Source organism: Oreochromis aureus, linkage group 9 (assembly GCF_013358895.1).
Source record: "Oreochromis aureus strain Israel breed Guangdong linkage group 9, ZZ_aureus, whole genome shotgun sequence".
In the NCBI taxonomy this organism is placed as follows: Eukaryota; Metazoa; Chordata; class Actinopteri; order Cichliformes; family Cichlidae; genus Oreochromis; species Oreochromis aureus.
In genome coordinates this window covers 21,495,193-21,520,403 of record NC_052950.1, presented here as the reverse complement: position 1 = coordinate 21,520,403, position 25,211 = coordinate 21,495,193, and the positions used below count along the sequence as shown (strand labels likewise).

The 25,211-nt window shown below is 42.2% G+C and overlaps 1 protein-coding gene across 2 annotated transcripts in view; it reads right to left on the bottom strand.

The window, feature by feature from the left end:
• The window catches only part of LOC116315979 (structural maintenance of chromosomes flexible hinge domain-containing protein 1-like), a 61,179-nt gene that overhangs the window by 26,434 nt on the left and 9,534 nt on the right, over positions 1-25,211 (bottom strand). For both annotated transcript variants that reach the window (XM_039617509.1, XM_039617508.1), the window contains exons 2-14: positions 20,721-20,796; positions 20,410-20,568; positions 20,226-20,308; positions 20,023-20,129; positions 19,079-19,193; positions 18,732-18,851; positions 18,446-18,609; positions 17,945-18,038; positions 17,624-17,840; positions 17,359-17,473; positions 9,989-10,184; positions 8,895-9,095; positions 8,688-8,801 (exon numbers count right to left, since the gene is read on the bottom strand). In XM_039617509.1, coding sequence (XP_039473443.1) covers positions 8,688-8,801; positions 8,895-9,095; positions 9,989-10,184; positions 17,359-17,473; positions 17,624-17,840; positions 17,945-18,038; positions 18,446-18,609; positions 18,732-18,851; positions 19,079-19,193; positions 20,023-20,129; positions 20,226-20,308; positions 20,410-20,568; positions 20,721-20,796 — 1,761 coding nt within the window. The remainder of the gene's footprint in view (positions 1-8,687; positions 8,802-8,894; positions 9,096-9,988; positions 10,185-17,358; positions 17,474-17,623; positions 17,841-17,944; positions 18,039-18,445; positions 18,610-18,731; positions 18,852-19,078; positions 19,194-20,022; positions 20,130-20,225; positions 20,309-20,409; positions 20,569-20,720; positions 20,797-25,211) is intronic.

Sequence of the window (25,211 nt, the reverse complement as noted above, 5' to 3'; positions counted from 1 at the left end):
CACAATAATAGATACAGAGAAAAACCCAACAATCATATGACCCCCTATGAGCAAGCACTTTGGCGACAGTGGGAAGGAAAATCTCCCTTTTAACAGGAAGAAACCTCCGGCAGAACCAGGCTCAGGGAGGGGCGGCCATCTGCTGCGGGGTGAGAGAAGGAAAACAGGATAAAGACATGCTGTGGAAGAGAGACAGAGATTAATAACAGATATGATTCGATGCAGAGAGGTCTATTAACACATAGTGAGTGAGAAAGGTGACTGGAAAGGAAAAACTCAATGCATCATGGGAATCCCCGGCAGCTCACGTCTATTGCAGCATAACTAAGGGAGGATTCAGGGTCACCTGGTCCAGCCCTAACTATATGCTTTAGCAAAAAGGAAACTTTAAGCCTAATCTTAAAAGTAGAGATAGTGTCTGTCTCCCGAATCCAAACTGGAAGCTGGTTCCACAGAAGAGGGCCTGAAAACTGAAGGCTCTCCTCCCATTCTACTTTTAAATACTCTAGGAACAACAAGTAAGCCTGCAGAGCGAGAGCGGTGCTCTAATAGGGTGATATGGCACTACAAGGTCATTAAGATAAGATGGGGCCTGATTATTTAAGACCTTGTATGTGAGGAGCAGGATTTTGAATTCAATTCTGGATTTAACAGGGAGCCAATGAAGGGAAGCCAAAACAGGAGAAATCTGTTTCTTTTCTAGTCCCTGTCAGGACTCTTGCTGCAGCATTTTGGATTAGCTGAAGGCTTTTCAGCGAGTTTTAGGACATCCTGATAATAATGAATTACAGTAGTCCAGCCTGGAAGTAATAAATACATGAACTAGTTTTTCAGCGTCACTCTGAGACAGGATATTTCTAATTTTAGAGATGTTAAAAATGGATGAAGGCAGTCCTACATATTTGTTTAATATGTGCGTTGAAGGACATGTCCTGGTCAAAAATTACTCCAAGGTTCCTCACAGCATTACTGGAGGCCAAGGTAATGCCATCCAGAGTAAAAATCTGGTTAGATACCATATTTCTAAGATTTTCAGGGCCGAGTACAATAACCTCAGTTTTATCTGAATTAAGAAGCAGAAAGTTAGCGGCCATCCAGGTCTTTATGTCTTTAAGACATTCCTTCAGTTTAACTAATTGGTGTGTGTTATCTGGCTTCATGGATAGATAGAGCTGCGTGTCATCTGCATAGCAGTGAAAATGTATGCTATGTCTTCTAATGATACTGCCTAAGGGAAGCATGTATAATGTAAATAGAATTGGTCCTAGCACTGAACCCTGTGGAACTCCATAACTGACCTTAGTGGGTGAAGAGGACTCTCCATTTACATGCACAAATTGGAGTCTATTAGTGTCACGTCCGGTGTGGCAGACGTGTGGAATATATTAGGACCCAAAATGCGGCAGCTCAGGTGCAGGTGAGTATTTATTAAACAAAAGAAAATACAAACAACAATGGCACTGGGAACATGAAACTGGAACCTAAACTGGGTTAAACTAACAAAACAAACCAGAAACGAAGATGCAGGGAGGTCCGGGGAAATACACACAGAGAGACTGAGAGACGCAGGGAGACCGAGGGGAAACAACACAGACGAACCAGCAACGAGGACGAGGTAACACACACTATAAATACACACGCCAGGAATCAGGGGATGGGAAACAGGAGGGGAACACACCTGGAAGACATCACAGCTGACGAGGCAGGGGAAAACGGAAACAGAACACACTGACAAAAGACAGAGACCTTCAAAGTAAAACAGGAAACACATACACGTAATGACAGACTCAAAGACGCGGACTAAACACAGACCTACTACACTAAGGGGATGCACAAGCAGGGAAGACACCACTAAACCCTAGCTAGGAAACCCAAAACAACAGTCATAATACAAAACTATCAAAAGTAAAAGTACAAAACCAAAAACACTGGGTCACCGACCCAGGACCATGACAGTACCCCCTCCTCAAGGGCTGGCTCCAGACAGCCCAACACAAGAAAACCAAAAAACACCCCAAAACAGGAAACAACCCGACCAGGGCGGGCGGTGGGGGCTCAGGAAGGAGGGCTCGAAGCAAAACAAAACAGGAGCACTAGAAGGCCATAAAACAAAACACGAGTCCAAAACCAAAAGAAAAGAAACACACCAGAGCACAGGAAAACAAAGTCCAAAACAGAACAGTTCAGGGGGCCGGCCCGGGGGCCGACAGCACAGGAGCCCGGACCGTTCAGGGGGCCGGCCGTGCGGAAGGCAACGGCGGCGACGAGGAAACAGTTCAGGGGGCCGGCCGTGCGGACGGCAGCGGCGGCGACGAGGAAACAGTTCAGGGGGCCGGCCGTGAGGACGGCAGCGGCGTCGTCGTTGGCGAAGGAGATGACCGAGCCGGTCCGGGGGCCTACCGTGCGAAAGGCAACGGTGGCGACTCAGGCGAAGGGAGTCTGGGGGCCGCCCACGACGGCGGTGGCGACTCAGGTGAAGGGAGTCTGGGGGCCGCCCACGACGGCGGTGGCGCCTGGCCAGTGGCCTGGAAAGTGGCCGGTTAGCTGCAGACCCAGACGAGGTAGGACCAGGCGACGCTGAAGGCGAAGACACGGAGGCTGGACCAGGCGACGCTGAAGACTCGGAGGCTGCAGCTGGCGTGGATGATGGGGACGCTGCAGGCGGCGTGGATGATGGGGGCGCTGCAGGCAGCGTGGATGATGAGGGCGCTGCAGGTGACGGCGTGGAAGCCGGAGGCGGAGGCGCTGCAGGCTGGACGGATCCCTCGGACCCTCCAGCGGAGACACGAGACGAAGGCCGGAGCGGTCCCTCGGACCCTCCAGCGGAGACACGAGACGAAGGCCGGAGCGGTCCCACGGACCCTCCAGCAGAAGCCATCACAAAGCCAGCAAGCATGGAGTTCACTAGCTGACACAAAGGCGACTGGCAATGCACTGAGCACTGGCTCTGCCCAGGCAACGCTGACATGGATATTAAAATCTCCCACAATAAGAACATGATCGTAGTTGGGCATAATCCCAGCTAGAAATTCTGCAAAGTCATTTATGAAATTCTTATTGTATTTAGGGGGGCAATAAATTACAGCAAAGAGCACTGAGTTAGAGTGATTAACTTCAAAACACGTGAGCTCAAAGCTGGAAGATGAGGGCTGTAAAAAATACTGTTTACATTTAAAATGCCTTTTAAAAACAGCCGCCGTACCTCCTCCTCTCCCTGATGTCTTTGGTGTGTTAAAATAGGAACAACCCGCTGATAAAAGTTCGGATAAAATACTGGACTCACCAGTGTTAAGCCAAGTCTCCGTGACACACATGAAGTCCAGTTTCCAGGAGGAGAATAACTCATTCAGAATAAAAGATTTGTTCACCAGCGATCTGGCGTTTACCAGGCCAATCCTGACAGGAGCCGGGGATGAGGTATGAGCCTCGGGCTCAGATTGCGGAGGTTTGCCTGGCGCACATTGAGCCGAGGAGGACAGGGGTCACGAAGGAGCGGCGCGTCATCCTGGCAGACCATGGGGATGAGGCAGGAATCCACAGGGTCCAGGAAACGTCGGTGCACAAAAACTCCAGGAAGTAATCTATGTATTCCTTTGACGGTAGTGGGATGGTGCACCAAAGAGCTTGAGTTTAACCAGCCGACCACTGCGCCTACCCCGACGCCTTCGCTGGGGAGGTAGCATGACAGCACGGCATAGATAAGTCGGGATTTGTGACAGCACAGGCACTTGGAATTCTGTCCTCCCTTAGACAATGGAACTGTATTTTGTCCAGAACTTCGGAGATTCAGAAGCGTTTGGGGATCGTACACCAGTAAAGACCCAATTTCTTGAGTGACACATGACAGGAGCAATATAAAAACAAACAAAACTGACAGCGACAGACGAGCAGCCACGTACACCGGCGCCATCTTGTCGGTGGCACGTCGAGTTTTGATCATTTGTCATCATCAAAGGTGTGGGTCTCCTCCAGGTACGTCCCTTTACGGACTGAATTCAAGAATTTGGCCCCACGATTCATTGGGCCTTTTTCCATTCAAACTGTGTTGAATCCAGTGACTGTTCATTTGGCCCTTCCTCGCAACATGAGGATTCATAATGTGTTTCATGTTTTCCAGGTGAAACCGTTCCGGACCAGGCTGTTGTGCTCGCCTTCCAGGCCCCCTCCACCCGCCCAGGTTATTGATGGCATGCCAGCTCATACCATAATGCGTATTATGGACGCCAGGCGTTGTGGTAGGGGCTTCCACTATTTGGTGGACTGGGAAGGGTATGGTCCGGAAGAGCGTGCTTGGGTGCCGCGGTCTGCAATTGTGGATGACAACATGGTGAAGTAAATTCCACCGTCGGCACCCAGACAAGTTTGGTAGATCGACGGGAGGCTCCCATTAAGGGAGGGGTACTGTCATGGTCTGACAGCCCTCGCCGGTCAACCTGCTAATTTGAGTTTGTTTTCTTTTGGTTTGTGTATCTGTTCTGCCTTCTTATGTGGGGGGCGTAGACTTCCGGTGGCCGACCCGGAAGGGGTTCCTGTGTTGGAGCCGCCGCACCTGTGATGTAATCATCTCACCAGCTGCCGATAATCATTTACCATCTTGAGGTAGATCTATTTAACGGCGTGGTCAGGCGACAACCAGCGCTGGAATGTTGTGTACGCAAGGGTAGTGTCTCTGCTAGAAGCATGTTTAAAGCTACATTTGAGAACAAGCTAATTATTGCGTCCTGCTTTTGTTTTTCCCCACGATTGGGAGCACGAAGGAGAGGTTGAAGGAGAAGAAGCCATTTGGGATTTTCTATGATGATAATAATACTACTACTACTAATAATAATAATAACTTTATTTATAAAGCACTTTCAAACAAAGTGCTGTACAGCTATTTGAAACTAAAAAGATAAATAAATAAAAGCGATACATAGCAATACAAGTAAAAAACACAATACAAGTTAAAAACAGTAAGAATTTAAAAACTAGAAGGCATAGAATTAAGACATGTAGGATAGGGTGAACAAATGTGTCTTCAACTTAGTTTTAAAAAACTCCACAGAGCATGCCTGCCTAATATCTTGAGGGAGGTTGTTCCACAGAAACGGGGCATGAAAAGAAAAAGCACGCTCTCCAATTGTCTTTTTTCTGGCTCTAGGAACCTTTAGAAGGCCAGAGTCCTGAGATCGTAGAGCACGGGATGGAACATAAAGGTGTAAAAGGTCGGAGAGGTATGAAGGTGCCAATCCATTTAAAGCCGGAGCAGCAGGACCTTAAAATCTGCTCGAACCTGACAAGGTAGCCAATGGAGAGATCTCAGTACAGGGGTAATGTCCTCAAATTTCCCAGTTCTTGTTAAAATGCGAGCAGCTGCATTTTGCACCATCTGTAGACCTCTAAAACATTTCTTTGGTAGCCCAGAAAGAAGAGCATTACAATAATCAATACGTGAAGACACAAATGCATGGACAAGAACCTCTGCAGTGTCGCTTGATGTGGTGGGCGTGGTCTGCGATGCCGTGCGGACGCACCTGCACGGCATCCATGATCACGCCTGCCTGTTAAAACACGGGGACTCACGGGTTGGTAGGTTGTTGCTGTTGTGGTGTGATGTGCGGCTGGCAGCTTGGGAGCTGCAGCCAGTGTAAATAAATGGCTCAAAACACGGATCTGTGGTCCCGCCGTGCCTTATTCGCGCCACACTGGTGCCGAAACCCAGGAAGCGGCACGGCGGGCCTACAACCAAGCCAGAGGGAGGAGCTGGCCCAGAGGGTGGCCGGAATGGCAGCCGCCCAGAGGGAGCAGGCGGCGGAGGTGCTTCACCAGCAGGAAGAGCTGCGGGACCAGACCGAGCGCCACCTGGAAAGGATTGGGGAGCTGGCGGCGCTGCTCTGGGCCTGGGTACCACCCCCACAGGTGTGTCCGGACGGCGGTGAAGCGGTGGAGGAGCCGCGTGAGGCACCTCAGCAACCAGAGGTGGCAGATGAGGTGTGCGGGGATCTGCGCCTGCCGGAGGAGGGGGAACAGCCAGGTGAAGGGCTGCTCCTGCCGGGAGCGGTGGAGGAGCCACTCCAACTGGAGGCAGCGGACGAGGCATGCGAGGGTCTGCGCCGGCCGGAGTAAGAGGAGCCGTGCGAGGGGCTGCCCGAGCCGGGAGCGGCGGCGGTGATGATGACGGAGGAGCCGCGCGAGGGTCTGATCGAGCCAGGAGTGGTGGTGGTGGTGGTGGTGGCGGCGGCGGCGGCGGCGGTGGTGGTGATGGAGGAGCTGTGCGATGGGCTGCTCCAGCCGGGAACGGCAACGGCGGTGATGGTGACCGAGGAGCCTCGCGAGGAGACAGAGGTCCCCGTGCCAGGGGAGCCTGCTCATTCGCCAAGCTTGAGAGGCCGGACATCTGCCCAGCTGCCTGTGAGCTGGGGCTCACGACTGTGCCAGCCGCGCCGCATCCATCTGCCATCTGGGGGGGGGGCTGATGGTCTGGGCTGATTCCCTCTCTCACTCACGGTGGGGGAGCAGGTTCGGCCGGATGGCTCCCCAGCCTCAATCGAGCGATGGGGGTATGTGGTGGGCGTGGTCTGCGATGCTGTGCGGACGCACCTGCACGGCATCCGTGATCACGCCCGCCTGTTAAAACACGGGGACTCATGGGTTGGTGGGTTGTTGTTGTTTTGGTGTGATGAACTTGGGAGCTGCAGCCAGTGTAAATAAATGGCTCAAAACACGGATCTGTGGTCCCGCCGTGCCTTATTCGCGCCACACTTGACAAAACTTGCCTGATTTTGGCCATGTTCCTCAAATGATAAAAGGCGGTCTTTCTTTTACATGAGACTCGAAGGAGAGCACCATGTCGAACCACACGCCCCAGGTTTTTTTTACCTTATCCCTGCAATTTATGACACTGTCATCAATTTTCAAGATGAATTTTTGGGACAAGTGCTGAAATTTTTGTGGTCCAATGACCATCAGCTCTGTCTTATCAGTATTTAGGAGCAAGAAATTATCCGATAACCAGCCCCTAATTGCAGATAGACAAGATTCTAGTTTAGAGACCTCAGCACAATTTCCAATGGTTAAAGGAACATAAAGCTGCAGGTCATCAGTGTAACAATGAAAGGTTACATTAAAAGAACGTAAAAGAACACCAAGAGGCAGCAGGTACATAGAAAACAGCAATGGTCCAAGTACAGAGCCCTGAGGGACCCCATGCCTCACTGCACAGGTCTCGGAGAGATCATTTTTAAAACTGACCTCCCAGACAGGAAAGATCTCAGCCATGATAAAACATTTCCTGTAACTCCAATAAAATGTTCAAGCCTATCCAATAAAATAGAGTGATCCACAGTGTCAAACGCAGCACTTAGATCCAGCAGTAATAAAACTGAAGTACGATCGTTGTCTGCATTTACCAGCAGATCATTTACCACTTTGACCAAAGCTGTTTCTGTGGAGTGATTTGGTCTAAAAGCAGACTGAATCGGTTCAAACACATTGTTTGTTGACAAATGCTCAGTGAGCTGCTTAAAAGCCACATTTTCAAAGACCTTAGATAAGAAAGACAGATGTAACCCATATGGAAAAGAAATAGTAAAAACTTATAAAAGACTTGCATAAGATGTGGCCTACTTCATATAGTGAATCATATAAGGCTTATATGATTTACTCATGAAAGTGGCCACTTTCTCATTACTTTCATATATTGTTTTAGTAAGTATCCAAAATACATACACATACAAGTTTCATTTATATGATTTTTCAAGGGATCTTATATCTGTTTTCACTCTTGTATGTTTTTCATACAAGTTTCACACAAGAGAGATACAAACTTTGTAAGATTTATATATATCTTTTTCATATGGGATGGGTCTATAGCTTGTGACCATGTCAACATCCAGTCCAGGCTTTTTCAAGATTGGTACTACCACAGCTGATTTAAAACATTCAGGGAAGACTCCAGTTGTCAACGAAGTATTTAAGAGAAACAGAATGTAGGGTCCTATTACTGACCACAGTTCCTTTGTCACGGGACTGAATTACGCCACCACGAATACCACTGGGAGAAGTCACCCATTTGCATCGCTGCCTTGTCGGATTTATGTGTTTGCAAGTCACCAGATTTTTCACTGTAAATAAACTCAATATCTTTTTCGCAAGGAATCTCGCATCCGAGTCTTTCCACCCACTCACATGACATGATTTCAATCTCAAATGTTGTTACACTCATGAAATACTCAACACCTTGATTACAAAGCAACTACTACTTACTAAAATAAAAGCTGGTTTATCACTTAGACATTTTTTCAGTTTAAAGATATAGATATTTTTTTTTTTTTTTTTTGACATATAGCGAAATATTACTTGTGAACTATTGAAACGTGGTTGGTTAGGTGCAGTCAGTTGTATCGGTTGTACCAACAAAGATGTTTTAATGGTAATTTAGATGACTGCCAATAGATTGTTGTTGTTTTTTCACCTTTTATAGCATAGAAACAAAGAAATTTTAATCACACAATGTTTTATCGCTGACATTTTTCTTAAAACCGTACATTTTCTCAGCTTAAACATTTTAAACAGCTTCCATGTTAAATTGTGAATAAAACATGGGTTTATGAGATTTGAAAATTTGTTGTGACATTTTAGCATTCCAGCATTTTGGAATTGATGTTCGATCAGTTTCTCAAATCAAAGTTTCATAATTGCTTTCTTACTCGAGACACTTCCACCTGTCCTCCCGTGGCATAGACGTCTCCATCGAAATTTCCATACAGCAAAAACCGAACCACTTTACCGTACAGAATGGGATTTGTATTGTGCGTCTTCACCTGTATGAAGAAACATAAAGAGATCAGAATAAATGTAGAAGACAGAACAATAAGAACATACATTCAAGTAGACAAAAAACAATAAATGCTCACAAGTTGGCCTGTTTTATATGTCCTGCTTCCCCACTCGATGGCGGAGAAGACTGCCCACGGATGCTGCATTTTCTTAGTAGGCACATCTGTCCGTGTTGTAATCTCCTTGAAGCCCACAAACTTGATTTGCTTGTCAAACTTTTCATTACAGTATCGAAGCCACTGTGTGAACTCCTTCTGGATGTTACCTCTTGACGATTTCTATTGAAACAGAAAGGAAAAAGAGCAGGCCTTTATTAAAATATTTTTGACAGCCAGGAGGAACGAAAACCTCAAAACAGGACATATTTAATATGTTACCTTGCGGTGTTCTATTATTAACAAGTAGACAGAATGTATCCAACATTCACTCGTCACTAATGTTAATTTTAGCAACACACCAATTGGTCAGGTTGCCATACAGTATGTCAGGTAAAGGTGTGTGTACAGCAGTTCACTGGAGTGTTTAAAGGTATCTTAAGTTCACAAGACACTTTATTAGACACTAGAATATGACATAGATTAGCACTAAATTACCTTTTATTCTAGTCTACATATATTTAAGGTTTGGGTATCTACATAACTGAATATTATGTGTGTATGATGTGCACTGTTGTATCTCAGAAGGTTTTTTCATGTTAAAAAAGTGTTCCTTTGAACTGGAGAGCTTATCAGCTGGATTTTATATAGGGTAATAAACCATCGAAGGGGCAGTGCCCTTGGTTTATTACCTGACACTCTCCACCAGTTGTTCTGGGATGGCTTTTTCTTATACTGTAAAAATTACTCAGGTACAACATTACAGAGGGCATGACAGAGAAACCAGGTGTTGCCGTCCACAATAAAAATACCCTTGAGGTATCTCGTATTCAGACACCATTAGTGTCCTTCAGACATCCTGTGTCCATGCCCTCATGGGTCAGTCAAAATGAGAAAAGTGGTCTTAATTTTGAGGCTGACTGATAAAGTAACTGTAGAACTCTTCTCTTCCTGTTGACAATTAAATCAGATACATTTCAATCCTTTATCAATCATAATATATATGTGCTCAAGGGACTGAATGTGGTGCTGGAGTTCTGTTTGTGAAAGAGCCAGTGAGAAATGAAGGTGGTCACCTGTCCGTTAACAACCAGTGTGAAGATAGTTTGATTGTTCTTCAGTTTCAGCTCAAGGTCCATGAAGGTCATCTTGTTTGTCATTGTGACCTGGAAATTGTCATCAGTGAAAAGCACCCCTGAAAGCCGACGGTAACACTCCGGGGGTATACCTGTTGCTGTTCTGCTGTTATGTTTACGAGAACACCAGTCAAACCTGTAACAAATGGAGCAAGACACAAAAAGAGAGAAAGGAGGTTAAAGTAATTTTTACCGCTTTGGAATATGATAAATACAATGTGAGTGGCAAGGGGAAAAGGTTAACCTAGCTCTCATCATTTTTTGGAAGTATAGTTTAAAGCCATGCTGACAGCGCTGTCAGTCTGAACTCTCAGAAAAGTCTAGGGTTATTCTGTTTGTTCAAAGATTCAGCTCCATTTAGTAATAGCAGGTTAATAATATCAGGATGCTGCTAGCAAAATATTCTCTGTTAGTTGAAAGTGAGTTTTAAATACAATCTCCTATTTTCTTACCTGTTACACATCTTTACACAGATTCATCTCTTTGCCTAAATGAATTAATATTTTAAGCAGGTCCACTTAGTAATGTTAGTCCAATAATCACACAACTGGCATGGTAACTCCAACTTTAATGGTCGCCTTCTTTCGTTCAACCACACAAAAAAAACTGACCCTACAAAACTTCTACTCCCCCTTCCCGCCTGCATGTAGCCATGCCCCCCTTCACTGGACACTTGCGCAGTGGGACAGATACATCTTAACAATCTTCCCTTTTTCTTTTAAGGAAAGGAAAACAGATTAGAACAATTTCTTTTTTCTTTTTGAACAATATAACAGCTAAACATAATATAACACTCCAAACTAGTGTTTAAAAGAAACATTTTTATGAGTGTTAATTTTTTATTTTTTTGTCATTAGTCCTTTCAGTTTTCTAGCTGCCATTCCCCTTCTCTCAGGGCTCTTAGCAGTCCAAGTGCTGATGTCCCCACTTTTGTCAGGCAGTTAGCAAGCTGCTCTTTGGTAGATGTCCATATGATGTGCTGAATAGTTCCTGTGTGCATAAGTTCTTTGATGCTACTGATGTCGAGCCGAAGCCTCTTCTGAGTTACAGATTTTGTGGACTTGACAGCATCAAGAAGGGAATGGTTGTCTGTTACACAGACGATTGGCAAGATGCTGTGTGTACCATCACCAGTGGTGAGCTCAGAATAGAGTGCAGCCAGAAAAACAGCACTGTCGATCCCATCTGCAAGGGCCAAAGTCTCTCCTGCTAGTGTACTCCGTACCACCCTCCTGATCCGTTTCGACTGCCAACATATGGGCGAAAACTTTCCACCTTCTCCCATCAACATGATAAAATGTCCACCTTGTGTGCCTCTGTCTGAGAGGTTTCCCATGGAGGAATCACTAAACACCACTAATTTGAGGGATTTGCTTTCACCCAAGAACTGAAACCTCAGCGTAACCTCCTGATTTAAGTTTTCTGATCAGTTTGTGCAGTGCATTGTCTAAATAGTAGCATGTTTTGTGCTTGATGCCAGGATGGAAATGTCACACATGATGTTGGGTCTGCTCTGTCTTGCTACCCACAGTATCTGTCCAATCTTGGATTTTAACATGTCCATCTCTGTATCTGTTAATGAAGCCTCCTGCTGTGGTGCCCTGGTGGGATCAATAGGAATAGGCTGTAGGTTTTTTATGTACGTATCTTGTTGTAGTTGTTTTTCATTCTGAAGAGAGTGAACCTCCATCCCGATGTAGTTGAAGCTGTTATGTTCTTCTCGTCCAACTTGAAAAGCAGCTTTCAGTTTGGGGATGACTACGGTGGAGAACATGTCTGAACCACCCCACATAAAGTCATCTACATGACATGTAAGTACCCCTGTCACCTTACAGAGATCATCTAGCCAGTAGAAGACAGCCGGATCAACTTTTGACACTGTGCCCCCCAGCTTCTGCATGGTTTCGTTCACCTTGTTGTACTAGAATAATGAAGCATCTGCCAGGCCATATACACATTTGTTCAACTTCCATATAGTTCCTTTGCTCTGTGCTTCTTCAGGTGGTCGGATTTACACGTCTCGGGCTAAATCTTTACCTTGCAGAAAATCTGCCTTAATGTCCATAGAGTTCAGTTTCCATTGATTTTGACATATTACTGCTATGACCATCTTCAGGGACTCGGAGGAACATGTTGGTGAGTCTTTGGAAAGTTCTTGAGTGTTTATTTCTTCAAAGCCTCCTGCAACCAGTCTAGCTTTGGGTACAATGCCCCCTGGTGTTTCCTTGAGTGTGCATACCCACCTTGTTGATATACATTTCTGACCTTTATCTTTCTCCACTTCAAACACATTGTTTCTTTTCCAGTTGTCAAGTTCAGTTTGTTTGGCTTGTGAGAAGATGTCTTCCTTCACCACTAATATTTCATCTCTGTTTTTATCTGTGCATGACTTGGCATCTTCAGATAGTGTCACTTGAAGGTTGTTTACTTGCTCCACATTAATGGAACCCATGGATCCAGCAATTTCCTCTTGCTCGCTGTATTCCACGTTGTACCACTTTCTGTTTTTCCCAGTGGCTTTTCCTGCTCGACTGATTATTTTTCCAGCATATGTTTGACCTGTTTCTTTGTCTGTGTATTTAATTATTTGTCCAATTTTAAGTTTTGATCCTTCTATATCTGTGGTTGAGTGAGACAGTGCGGGATCTCTTTCTCCAGGTTGTATTGGATCAGAGGACTCGCTGTTTTCTGCAGTACTGAGCAGTTCATTTTCTGCACTGCCAAGTGGTTCACCGTTAGTTGGTGCCATCTCCCCATTTTCGTTTTCAAAATCGTGTTCCTCACCAAGTACTGCTGCTGGGGTCTTTAAAAGATTTTCATCTGTTTTAATCTGATTTTCCTCTTCGGTTTCTTCCATGTTCACTTGTGGTTCATCCATTTTTCTGAGCCTAGACTGGTGTACTCTGACATCTTGGCCAATGACCACCCCTGGACCTTTCCACTCATGACAGTCTGTCCTTTTATAATAGACTTTGTCCCCCATTTCATATTTGTCATCAATAGATCGCAGCTGTTTGCGAAAGGCTCTTCGTATCCTCTCAGAGCATTCAGCCTCTGTAAAAGCTTGTCTCATGGCATGCAACGTTGCAGTGTGCTGGGCTATCCATGTACTCATTTCAGTTTCCAAAGCTGGGGGTCTGTCAGTAAGGACTGAAGGCAGATTTGGATTTTGTCCAAAGACAAGTTGGTAGGCACTGTAGCCATGTACATTGTGCATACAGTTCTTTGCCATCAAAGCCCAGTCCAGAGCAGTTTTCCAGTCACACTTATTGTCTCTCTTTACCTTCAGTAACATTTCAGTAAGGATTTGATTGTGCCTTTCAAGCAAGCCATTGCTCCACGGACTGTACCCTGCAGTGGTTTTAACCTCAATGTTAAATTTCTCTGCCATGTCTTTTATTTCTTCATTATTAAATTCACCGCCATTGTCACTGAATAGTCTGCGCGGTGGACCATGAATGCTTATCCAGCAGTGGATAAAGTGCTTCACTATCTCCCTGGGTCTTTTTGTGGTGATGATACTTCCTGCACTGAATCTTGTGAAATGGTCAATGGCATGTAGATACCACAGTCCCGGCTCAAGCTCATGGAGGTCCACTGCAACAGTTTCATTTTTCCAACTTTCATAAGACGTCTTCTCATCGAACGATGGTGGCACTTTGTAATTCCCAGCAGCAACCATCCTCTGCTACCAATATTAGTCCAATAATCACACAACTGGCATGGTAACTCCAACTTTAATGGTCGCCTTCTTTCGTTCAACCACATAAAAAAAAACTGACCCTCCAAAACTTCTACTCCTCCTTCCCGCCTGCGCGTAGCCATGCCCCCCTTCACTGGACACTTGCGCAGTGGGACAGATACATCTTAACAAGTAAGAGGTCACAATTGCAAAAGAGTGCCAAAAGGCATGGAAGGTTTAGCAGCTGACCTACTAGCAATGCATCTTTCAATACAGGTACTGCCACTCAGAGAAAACCTCCATATCAGCTCTGGCACAAATGGAGAAAAGGTCAACATTAGAAGCAAAAAAATGTGTGGTTTTTATTCTTCTGTTTTCTTTAAAGTTTTCTTACGAAAGTCTCATCTTTTTGAACTGTTGCACCTCTTTATGCAATCCAAATTCATATGAGTCAAAATTGCTTGGGTTGGTGGGTCTTTCATTGTTCAGAGTTTGATGTCTTTCCATCTAGCATGAAATTTTGAAGAACACATATTAACAAGAGACTTGATTTGAGCTGCATAAAAATACGCTTTAAAGTTTGGTAGAGTCGTGCCTTACTCTTCTTCAGAAAGTTGTAATGTTTTATATTTAATCCTAGGTCTTCTGCTTGCCAAATAAATCTGGAAATGATTTTATCAATTACTGAAATTTCTTTCTAGGTGATTTCCCCTGGGAGTGCCTGGAACAAATACAGATACTGCAGAAGTATGTTCATTTTCACACCGTCAGTACCTCTGTATACAACAAATTTATTTCATTTCGTGTTTTCTTAATCTCATTCAAGAGATTAGGGCATTGTTTCCTTCTATGCTGTATTTCTAACCCTTTCAAATTTTTGTGTAAATTCATTCTTCTTACATGTTTTTCTTTCTTAGTATGCATGCACTATGATATGATTTTTCCTCAAATTACTGCTTTTAAAGTGTCGCATACAATCGATGTGTCAGCCTGTCCCGTATCATTAATCTACTAATTGCTTAACTATTGTTTTATCTCATCAGAGACACAAACTAAGGGTTGTTTAAGGCACCTGTATTAAATCTTCAGAGTGTAATTTGTGGATTGTCTCCCACATGTATTGTACAAAAAACAAGAGCGTGATCAGAAAAAGCCAGTGTAACTGCTGGTCAATCTACGGCACATTTTGAACATGAAAAGATTACAAATGGTTATTACCAGAGGTGGGACCAAGTCATTGTTTTGCAAGTCTCAAGTAAGTCCCAAGTCTTAATCCTCAAGTCACAAGTCAAGTCTCAAGTAAAGTCAAGCAAGTCAGAGTCAAGTCGCAAGTCAAGACAGACAACTTTCAAGTCAAGTCCGAAACTTTGAATTTCAAGTCCTTTCAAGTCTTTTTTTTAACCCTCTGGGGTCCCGGGTATAATTGGCCGTTCTTGACTACTTTTGATTTTACTTCTATATTTCACTTTTAAAATATGCTTTTCTTGCCTTGTTTGGTATCATTATTTACAGCACAACCTCAAATATCTGAAATTTGAGTTATTTTTTCATTTTGGTATACTATATTAGCACAGTTGATCTAAATTCAGACAAAAATTCAGAATCCGAGTAGAAAAAGTTATATTTTTTTACATGTTTAACGAATCATTTTCATAACTTGAAATGCAAATAGAAATTGTACATTTCTAAAAATTATGCACAAGTTTTGCAAACAACAAAGTTATATGGTACTATTTACCTAAAAATGCAGCCAAGGCCTCAGGCGTTTTTATATAACCATTTAAATCTATTTACAGAACAATCAGGTGTGCTGCATCAAATAAGAAGGCACACAAATTATTTGTGCCAGTCCAAAAAATGTAGTTTGTGTTCAGTATAAGACAGAGGAGAACAGCACAGGCCTAAACCCTGCAGGTCTGACAACTGGAGGTGCAACAGTCCAGTTTTCTATGTGGAGACAGCGTTTACACTGGAATCTGCCTTTGACAGCTTTTTAGATCAAATATGAAATTCAGCAGTCTAACCGACACACAATACAAAACAATAACTACACAACAAACTAACTATAGCCTCCAAACACGCTAAACGTCACTAATGTCTCACATATGAAAACTCTCTCTCTCTTTCTTTCGCCGCCCGCTTTCCGTCATGGTGTCACTCCTAAAACTTCCCTTCTCCCTAAACAACCAAATGTCACATGTTGCCTTATCATTTTTGATTGGCTGACATGGTAAACTCTAACACCAATAGGGAAGGGGTGTTTTTCTTTTCTTTTCACTTTCGCAAGTGGAGAGCGTATGCTAGGCTGTCTGTAGAAAACGCCGCTTTTGTCTAGCATCCCTGTTGAGAATAACCTTTGCAAATAAACAACAGCTAATAATATAAGATCAAAGTATTTTATTTGATGTATTGACATAAATGACAGAAGAAAAAGGCCATGTATAGCAGGACTTACTCAATTACACACTAAGGTGGGCCAGATTTTCTAACCAAAAAAAATTTCCCTGGCTCAGACATGCAAAAGTTAAACACGACCATACACTAATTGCAAATTAAACACAGTGATTTTGAATTGTGATGTGATGGTAAAATAAATATTTGTCAGTCTAAACTGGGTTAAATCTACGGGGTTAATGATGGGGAGGAGACGGAGAGAGACTGAGTACAGCTACAGAACCCACTTTCTGAAACGGACCCTGCTCACCATTCACCGACAATTCTGAGCTAACAAGTTGCATGTTATTCTTGGATGCGCTTGCAGGACCGGATTTAAAATAGCATGACAAACATATCATACCTGTTAAAGCCAAACAGTATCATCAACGTAGCTCGAAGAACATTTGCTAATAAGATGAAGTTAGCTAAGTCAGCTGTCTCATCGTAGCAAAAAAAAAAAAAAGCACCACCTACCGTTCTTTATGCAACTTCAAATGTCGGACAAAGTTGGAAGTTGTTCCATCTCGTCTGTGATTCTCTTCTTGCATGTTTTGCATATTGCATTTCGTTTTTGTTGACTACTTCGTAGTTTATGTACCGAAAGAAATTACTCTTGGAAGCATTTTTGGCTCGAGCGTTTTGTTCTTGTTTTTTTTCAAATCTGGTTAATTTGATTGGCTGTGCTACAGCCCACGCTCACATACATACGGAGTGTGGTAAGAATGAATGAATGAATAAAGTGAATTAATGGTCCGCACTTTTTATATAATATGTTAAATTTTAGATTTGGGTAAAATATCAAGTCTTTTCAAGTAAACAGGTTCAAGTCCAATTCAAGTCCCAAGTCACTGGTGTAAAAGTCCAAGTCAAGTCACAAGTCTTACAACCTTTTTTCAAGTCAAGTCTAAAGTCATAAAATTAATGACTCGAGTCTGACTCGAGTCCAAGTCATGTGACTCGAGTCCACACCTCTGGTTATTACTGCATTGTTGACCTTTCCTTAGACTACTATGCAGCTCCCTTCTTTATAGGCTTCTGCAGAAATATATATTTAAATTATACTTTTTGTGACATTAATATCATAACTCCCCTCCTCTGTCCATTTTTGTAAGATAAGTATTATAGCCTATTGTTTTAGACTAAAGTGGGACATTAGTTTTTGTGAACAAAAATATGAAATGAGTGTAATTACTCAGCCACTTTGGTGCCAGGTATGAGCCGTCCATTCCAGAAACACTCAAAGATCTTCCTTTCTTCCTGAGTCACGAGTTCAGACTCATTTTCGGAATCATCATTTTCAGAAGATGCTGATAAAGGAAATTTTAAAAAACACCCCCCCCCCACCCCACAAAAAAAAATCCCCCAAACAAAAAAAACAAAACAAAAACACACAACTTCAAAACATGTCACGGTATGAAAAGTTACGAATGTATTAAATATGTTAAGAGTTTGAATACCCTTTACAGCATATGGATCTTTAGGATAAGTCTCCCTGTCATAGAGGAATGGATGATAACGCAGCACTCCCTCCACTGTGCCACCACCCGGTCCAGTGGAGGCCTTGAACTCAAAGGTGTCCGCAGCAGAGTTAATGTACAAAGTTTGCATGTCATCGTCAACTTCCCTCAGGTTCAGCACACGGGGACATTTGTTTGGTTTTTCGTATAAAGTGATCTGTAAACAAGTAAAATGGTAAAGTTAGCTAAAACATACTAAATAATAACAATAATAATAATATACAGTATTGTGCAAAAGTCTATATTTATCTGAAGCCTCACCTGAATGTCAGTTGTAGGTTGCTGAGCTGTCTTTTTAGAGCCTTGTCTCAGGTCATTTCCATTGATTCCATGAATGTAATAGTGATATATGTGCCTGAAATTAGGAAAAATGTAGTTAAGTGAGTTTAATCCAAAAGCAGTTCGGAAATTATTATGTCTGGGCAAAGATCTCGAAATGGCTGTGCAGCGACGCTATCTCCCAGATAGAGCTTGAGAAATTCTGCAAAGAAAAATGGAACAAACTGCCCAAAAGTAGGTGTGCGATGGTTGTAGCATCACACTCAAAAAGACTTGAGGCTGTAATTGCTGCCAAACGTGCTTCAGCATAATATTGAGCAAAGGCTGTGGGTACTTATGTACGTTTGCAAGAATTTCAGGGAAACTTTTTGTGGTGCAAGTTAATTTAAGGATGTAACATGACAAAATTTGGAACAAGTGAAGTGTTACGAAAACTTTCCAGATGCACCGTCTATAAGAAATGATGTGGATGAGTGAGCTCACGCTAGATGTCTGGTCCATGCACGAAAATTCTGTTTCAGGAAGGAGATATGCTTTTCCTTGAGTCCTGTAATAACTACGGCTGTGAAGCTTTCCTTCCCACGTTCCTCATCGATGATGGTACGAAGGAAGCGCTCATCTTCACTCACGTGTGAAGAGTCGCCAGGCTGTAGTGGGAGGAATAAACATCACTCAGAGATGGTGTTGACGCAGGGAGAGAGCGCACCACAATCCAAAAATCATCAAAATTTTTAGCACATCTTTTAACAACATCTTAAAGTAGACTCACCTTCCTGTTTAGGATGGTGGTGCTATAAATATCCTCTTTGTTCTTTTCCTTTTTTTCAAATTCTTCTTCTGATAGAACCAACTCATGAACATCTGGTAACCCCACTGGCTTGCTAATCATCTAGTAATTTATGAAACAAAACAAACATATGTACTTTATTGACAAAATACCAAGAAATGCCCATCTAAAAACCACACATCTCATTTTCGAACTCAGTCTGCAATAAAGGAAACAAAGTTAAGTTACAATGATTATATTTTATAATATGGGTTTATAATGACACAGAAAATCTAAAGTTACTTTAGATATTCTTTGTAGTCCTGCACTCAGTTTCTGCACAGACTTACTCTGACTACATTTCCAAAGTGGAAAACAGCCTGTTTTCCTCCAACTCCAAAGTACGATAAATCGCTATTAAGACTTCGAGGTACAGGATCAGGGCGGACGTAGTCTTCTTCTCTTCTGTAGAAAAGAGAAAAATAAATGCACGGCTTAATTTGTGCCTTTTTTAAATTAAGACAGATGTTCAGAAGAAGCTGGGGGCAGAGTAAAAAAAACAAAACAAAAATGCAAAATGATTTAAATACTAGGTTTTATTCACAACGCAGCACCACCATTTCACATTTCCTTTCTTTTAGCAGCATGTGAAATGTTTTCATATTCTTGCCTCAGACAGGATTTCAACTGGCCTTTATGATATTTTTGGTTTGTGGTGAGCCAAAGGTTTTAAAGGCTGACAGGTCTGAATCAGAGGCCACTTAAGCACCCAGACTCTACTCCAGAGGCATGTTGGTGTAATATGTGCAGAATGTGGTTTGTGTTTTTTTTTAAGCAAGAATTCTGTGAGAAAGCAATCTGCTGGATTTTGCCCATGTTGCTCCCAAACTTCTGAATGTTATTCAGCATCAATGGTGCCTTCACAGATTTTGAGGTGATAAGAAGCTGGAGCCCAGAAGACTCAGCGTTCAAGATTTCCACATTTAAATTTTTTGCAGGACAGGTTTCCACTTCAATACTCCACTCTTAAATGAGCTCAGGCCACAAGAAGCCAGCAGCATTTCTGGATTTATACTCTTTTCTTTGTAAGTTAAAGGTTTCATTTCACAGGTTGTCTTTAGAGTGTTTTCAATTAAGCACAAGATTTATGTGATTTTCAAGCTTCATTCTGCTTTTATGTATTTGTTTTGGGGTTTTTTTAAACAGGGTCCCAACTTTTGGAAATACTTTTGAACCAAGGGCTTGAAAGGACCACACTACTGTAATTTGGGAATTTAAAAGAAAACAAACCAACCTTGCAAGTGTGCCGTAAACTGCCCATTTATTGAGCTGCTTTGTAGTCATGCCACGTCCATTGTCCAGGACAATGATGGCAGGTTTCCCAAGACTTTCATCAAACTGCTGTTAAACAGATACAAATACTGACTTAGCACTCTTCTGGATGCGTGACATTAATCCAGTATTCAATAATCATGTATTTGCACTTTCAGAACCAACCATCCTTATCTCTATTATCCTCGTTCCTGTGTTTTTAGCTGTGGCTGAAAGAGAGTTGTCGATGAGATCGGCAAGTGGATAGGCTGGAAAAAGAAAAAAAGATAAGCAGCGAGAAACAAACAGATCGCAAATGGCTAATCTGCGATCATTCCAAGTACACGACCATGATCGTTTTAGCACTTACCTAATGACTCCTTGTTCTCACTAGCATAGTACTCATAAGTGCCACTCTTTATCAGTATATTATAGTGAGGCATAAACGATATTTTTTCCACGGTTGCCGCAGGCAGAACCTGGTGCTCGTGTTGCAACAAGTAAAGGGTTGTGCCATCCTGGAGTTCCTCTAGAATAATTCAGAAACATTCAATCAGGAATTGTGAATATGGAATTCAATATGGAATTCAATCAGAAGAAAAGCAGGTTAATCTTGATAGTTCACTTGAGCTCAAAACACTCATCAATATCTGCTGCACGATCAGTGATAGATTTACTTACTAAATCTGTCAAAATCCAGAACAATCCTGTCAGTCGTTGCCACCACAAATGTCTCAGATGAAGGGATTCCAAATTCCTGTAACAGTAAAAATGTTGTAATCATTAGTTAGTTGTTTTAGACATAGATTTTATTAAATCCAACGCTGGAGAAACTCATTTGTTACAGCAACACAAGGGACAGGAAGAAAAAAAGAGTTAGAGATCAGAGAAATACAAATAGAAATACAGTACAATACAGTAAAAAACAACAACAACAACAACAACAAAAAAACAACCAAGGATGTTTAAAAAAAAAAAAAAAGATACATATAGGTACATAAAGTGCAATGGGAGTAATAATAATAAAAATGTACTTTTAAACAGTGTTCATCCTGTATGGGTGTTGTGCAGTGTGGTGGGATGAAGGACCTACGATAGCACTCCGTCCTACACCGTGGCTGTAACGGTCTACTGCTGAAGGAGCTTCTGCAGCCAAGAGAGCTAACATCTTCCTCTCACCCACCTCCTGCACTTTGGCCGACACTTGATGTCTTTTAAATGTGCTATATAAATAAAGTTGACTTGACTTGACTCCTCTATGGGGTGCAGACCTCCCCAGCAGACAACTGCGTAAAAGATTGTAGAAGCTATCACTGTCTCATAAAAGGCCGTCGGTAATGTCCTGCACACCCCAAAAGATCTCAGCCTCCCCAGCAGATAGAGCCAGCTTTAACCCTTCATGTACATAAGAGTGAGTGTTATCTGACCAGTCGAGTTTAATGTTAACACCCAGGATTTCATATCTGTCCACAACATCGACTTCCAGGGTCTTCCAGCCAGTAAAAGTACCTGGTACCTCCAGGTTTACTTTTCTTTTTTTTTCCTTGTTAGCCCTGCAAAGGCACATTTTTGGCAACCTCACACAGGTTTTAGCCAAACCCAAAAATTAATCTGCAGAGTTGGTCATCAGTCCTGTTAAGCAATTTTTTTGTTCTTCAAAAAGAGGCACATATTTCTCTCAGGAAGCTCAAAGACCCTGACCTTCACTGTCTGGACTCGTTAGAGAAAACAAGAACTTGTATGTCAGCACCTGGAGCTTTGTGCAGCTGTAACGCTGCAAGATTTGAATCACATTTTCTGACATTTTGAAGGCAAAATAACTTCACTTAACAGAAAATATGATACTCATTACCTGGCTGATTGCCTGGTTGATTTATCCCATTCTTACATAATATGTAATAATATCTAAGAATAATCCTAATGCTTAGTAATCCTCAGTAATCATTGATTAATCTGTATGCCGGGTAAACCATGTCGACACCTCATTTACATTTATATCTAAGAAAACACTAAGAAAAAGCCTTTGTTGCATCTCAAATATGTAATGCCTCACTCATTACAGCATATAGGTGTGTTCATGATGAGCACGAGTGACTGCGATTTTACTTTTAAACTTTTACACAAATTTCTATGTTTGAATATAGTGGCCCTGATGAAGGCCACAAGCCGAAACGCGTTGGTCAATTATTAAAGCTGTTCTTCGTTTCTCAAGTGTTGCTGGAGTTCCTGCTTGAATATAGTGGCCGAAATATTTCTTACAGTTTTTTTAAGCCTACATTCCCCACTGTGAGCATAATGGAAGATAAATGGCACTTCTGCTGGTGTAATGGTTAACACATGTCAAAGTTATGCTATAACTTGGATTATTGCAGTTCAAACTGACCTTCTGATGATCAGAAACAAAGGTCTCAACTCTCCTACTCCTACAAAGATCATGACATTAGTTTTTGTTTGAACTGTTTAAGATGTTCACCAATTTTACATTACTCAGGAGCAGTGGCGGAGCAGGGGGGTGGCTTACTGGGCTTAAGCCCGGGTTGTTTTTTCGGAAGCCCGGGGTCTTTTGGAGTGTAATTTTTCCATAGTTAGATACCTGGCTGACAACTGTATAAAACAAAAACTACACACAATATTCGAAGCACATAGTGCACACTGTGGGAATTTACTGTGCGTGAATCCCCCCTGATATTGGTATGACCTGAGCTCAGACACTAAGCAACTTAGCGAGGGGGCGGGGGGAGCTGCTGCCTGCGAGTGCGCTGTTGGAGAAGTGCAGCCAGGCAGACAGAGGAGAACTGAAGTTTGACCAGGTACCAAAGCAAATCATTCGTGCTGTACAAATAATGTAAATATGACAGTGTATCACAAAAGATTGATATCAAACTGATCACTTGACCCATATTACGTTACTTGCTCTTCAAGTGAATCAACAAATGGTGAAATGAAAAGCTGAACAACAACAATGCTGTTTTTTTAGAGTCTTAGCTTACATGTGTGTTTATTTCATATTTTCAGTTGTTACCCTCCACGCCTAAATAAATCGGTTTCAGTAATGTACTGATATACAAGAAAGGACATATGGGGCTTCTTTCAAAGAAAAAACTCTGGTAGATGTTATTTTATATATTATGCTTTGTATGTTGTTCAGTATATTTCTATGCAAAACAAGAGGAATTTCAATACACAGCAGTATATTCACAGTTTAAACCAGATATTTACATACACTTTATGGAAAACACAAGAACATTTTTTTACTGTAAAACATCAATTTAGAGTAAACTTGTTTTGTTTTGGATAAATAAATATTGAAATATCTTTTGAATTAGTTAAATGTCAGAATAAAGAGAGACAGAGCCGTCTCTTTTTTATCACTTTCATCAAATTTAGGAGTACATATACACTAAGTTTATTGTTAATTAATAAGAAAACTCGAGACGATTCCATTCTGAGCTTAAGAAGCTTCTGATAGGTTAGTAGAGTCCATGTGAGTAAATTGGTGGCACACCTGTGGATGCATATAAGGCAAAACACAGAGCCTGTTTCTTTGACATGGGAAAATCAAGAGATGTCAACCAAAACACCAGGAAAAGAATTGTGGAGCTCCATAAGTGTGGCTCAATTTTGAATACAATTTGGTGCCATTTACAATTAAGAAATACAGATAGTTTCTCTCTTTACTCTTAAAGTTAACAAATATGATTTTTATATTTATCAATCTAAAAAAAATAAACATTTAGTCTTATTTGATGTTACAATTAAAAAAAGTGTTTGTGTTTTTATCTGAAGAGTATGTAAATATCTGGTTTCAACTATATATTTGATGATGTTGGTGTTTGGCTTGATTGTCAGCACAAAGAGGGAGAGAGAGGAACAGAGAGGGAGATGGAGAATGAGGACAGAACAGAGATGGAACAAGAGCAGGTGAGACAGACATGTTAGTCAAATGGTTGTTTACCAAAAGTATCACCGTATCATAGGTACTCATGTATCTCGTACCTAGTGTTTCTTTTTAGGTTTGTTATTTTTCAAATTCTATATTTATTAAGTTATATAGGTTTGTTTGCACAACAAGGCTAAATAATTATATAAACTTTTCTCAATCTAAATAGTGGACTTTGGTAGAATTAAAAAATAAGTGTAGTGCAGGTCTATGATGATTTTTAGTGCTACTATCATCTAGTTCTGATTCTGGTTCTGTCTTGGTTAAATCCTAAGTAGTCCTGATTTTGAACTGTTGTAGTCCTGTTTTAATTCTGGATCAGTTGTGGGTCTGGTTGAATTGGGGTTTAGTCCTCGTGTCTTGATACAGCCCTGATTTTGTTCTGCCTTGCTGCTTCATTAAAAAACTAGTTTAAGGTGTCCTGCATATGTGATATATATGTTTCCCTATATGAAGTCATTCCTTTTTGAACAAAACTCAAAACAGAGCCTATTAATCTTTCAGTCATTTCAACCCCCCCCCCCCCCAATCCCACATGCATACTATCCTTTAGGGCTAAGCCCCGGGTGTATCAAATGTCTGCCTCCGCCTCTGCTCAGGAGGATGTAGTTTATGTTGCCACTGATAACTGGCCTATGTATATTTATCTAATATCCAAAACTGTTATATTACAAATAAATATCAATTTAGATAAAGATTCTTGGGATAAATTATCTAGCACAGTGGCACAGACTGCAGTGCTGATGTCACTGGGGGGAATTGACATGTTTTAACTAAGTGTTTTTAATCAGTTTGCATGTGTTGTTTTGCGTGGGTTGCTGTGTTTTGTTTTTCTCTTTTCTCAATGTTGAGTGTTTTACCCTTGTAGTTTATTGCATGCTTTTATTGTATACAGTGTTGACGTGTTTCGGCGAGACTCCCTCCCCCCACTGATCACTAGTTTGGTACACCTGGCATGCTAGTTAGGACTGCAACCAATCAGGGTTCCCCATTTGGCCGTCGGATGGGGACAGAGCCATGGGCTGGGCTGCTAACCAGCGGTAGGGCTACGGTCGAAACTAACAGGAGCCAGGCGAAAGCAGTAGATTAACGACAGCTAGAATTGCTGATTAAAGATGAGAGCGGCCAGCTAGCTTAGCTGCGAGAGAATGAAAAACACTGGAGAAGAAGGAGGAGAGAGGACGGATGGCAGCGGCGTCTGCTGGCAAAATTGGTTGGAGCACTGCCAAAAA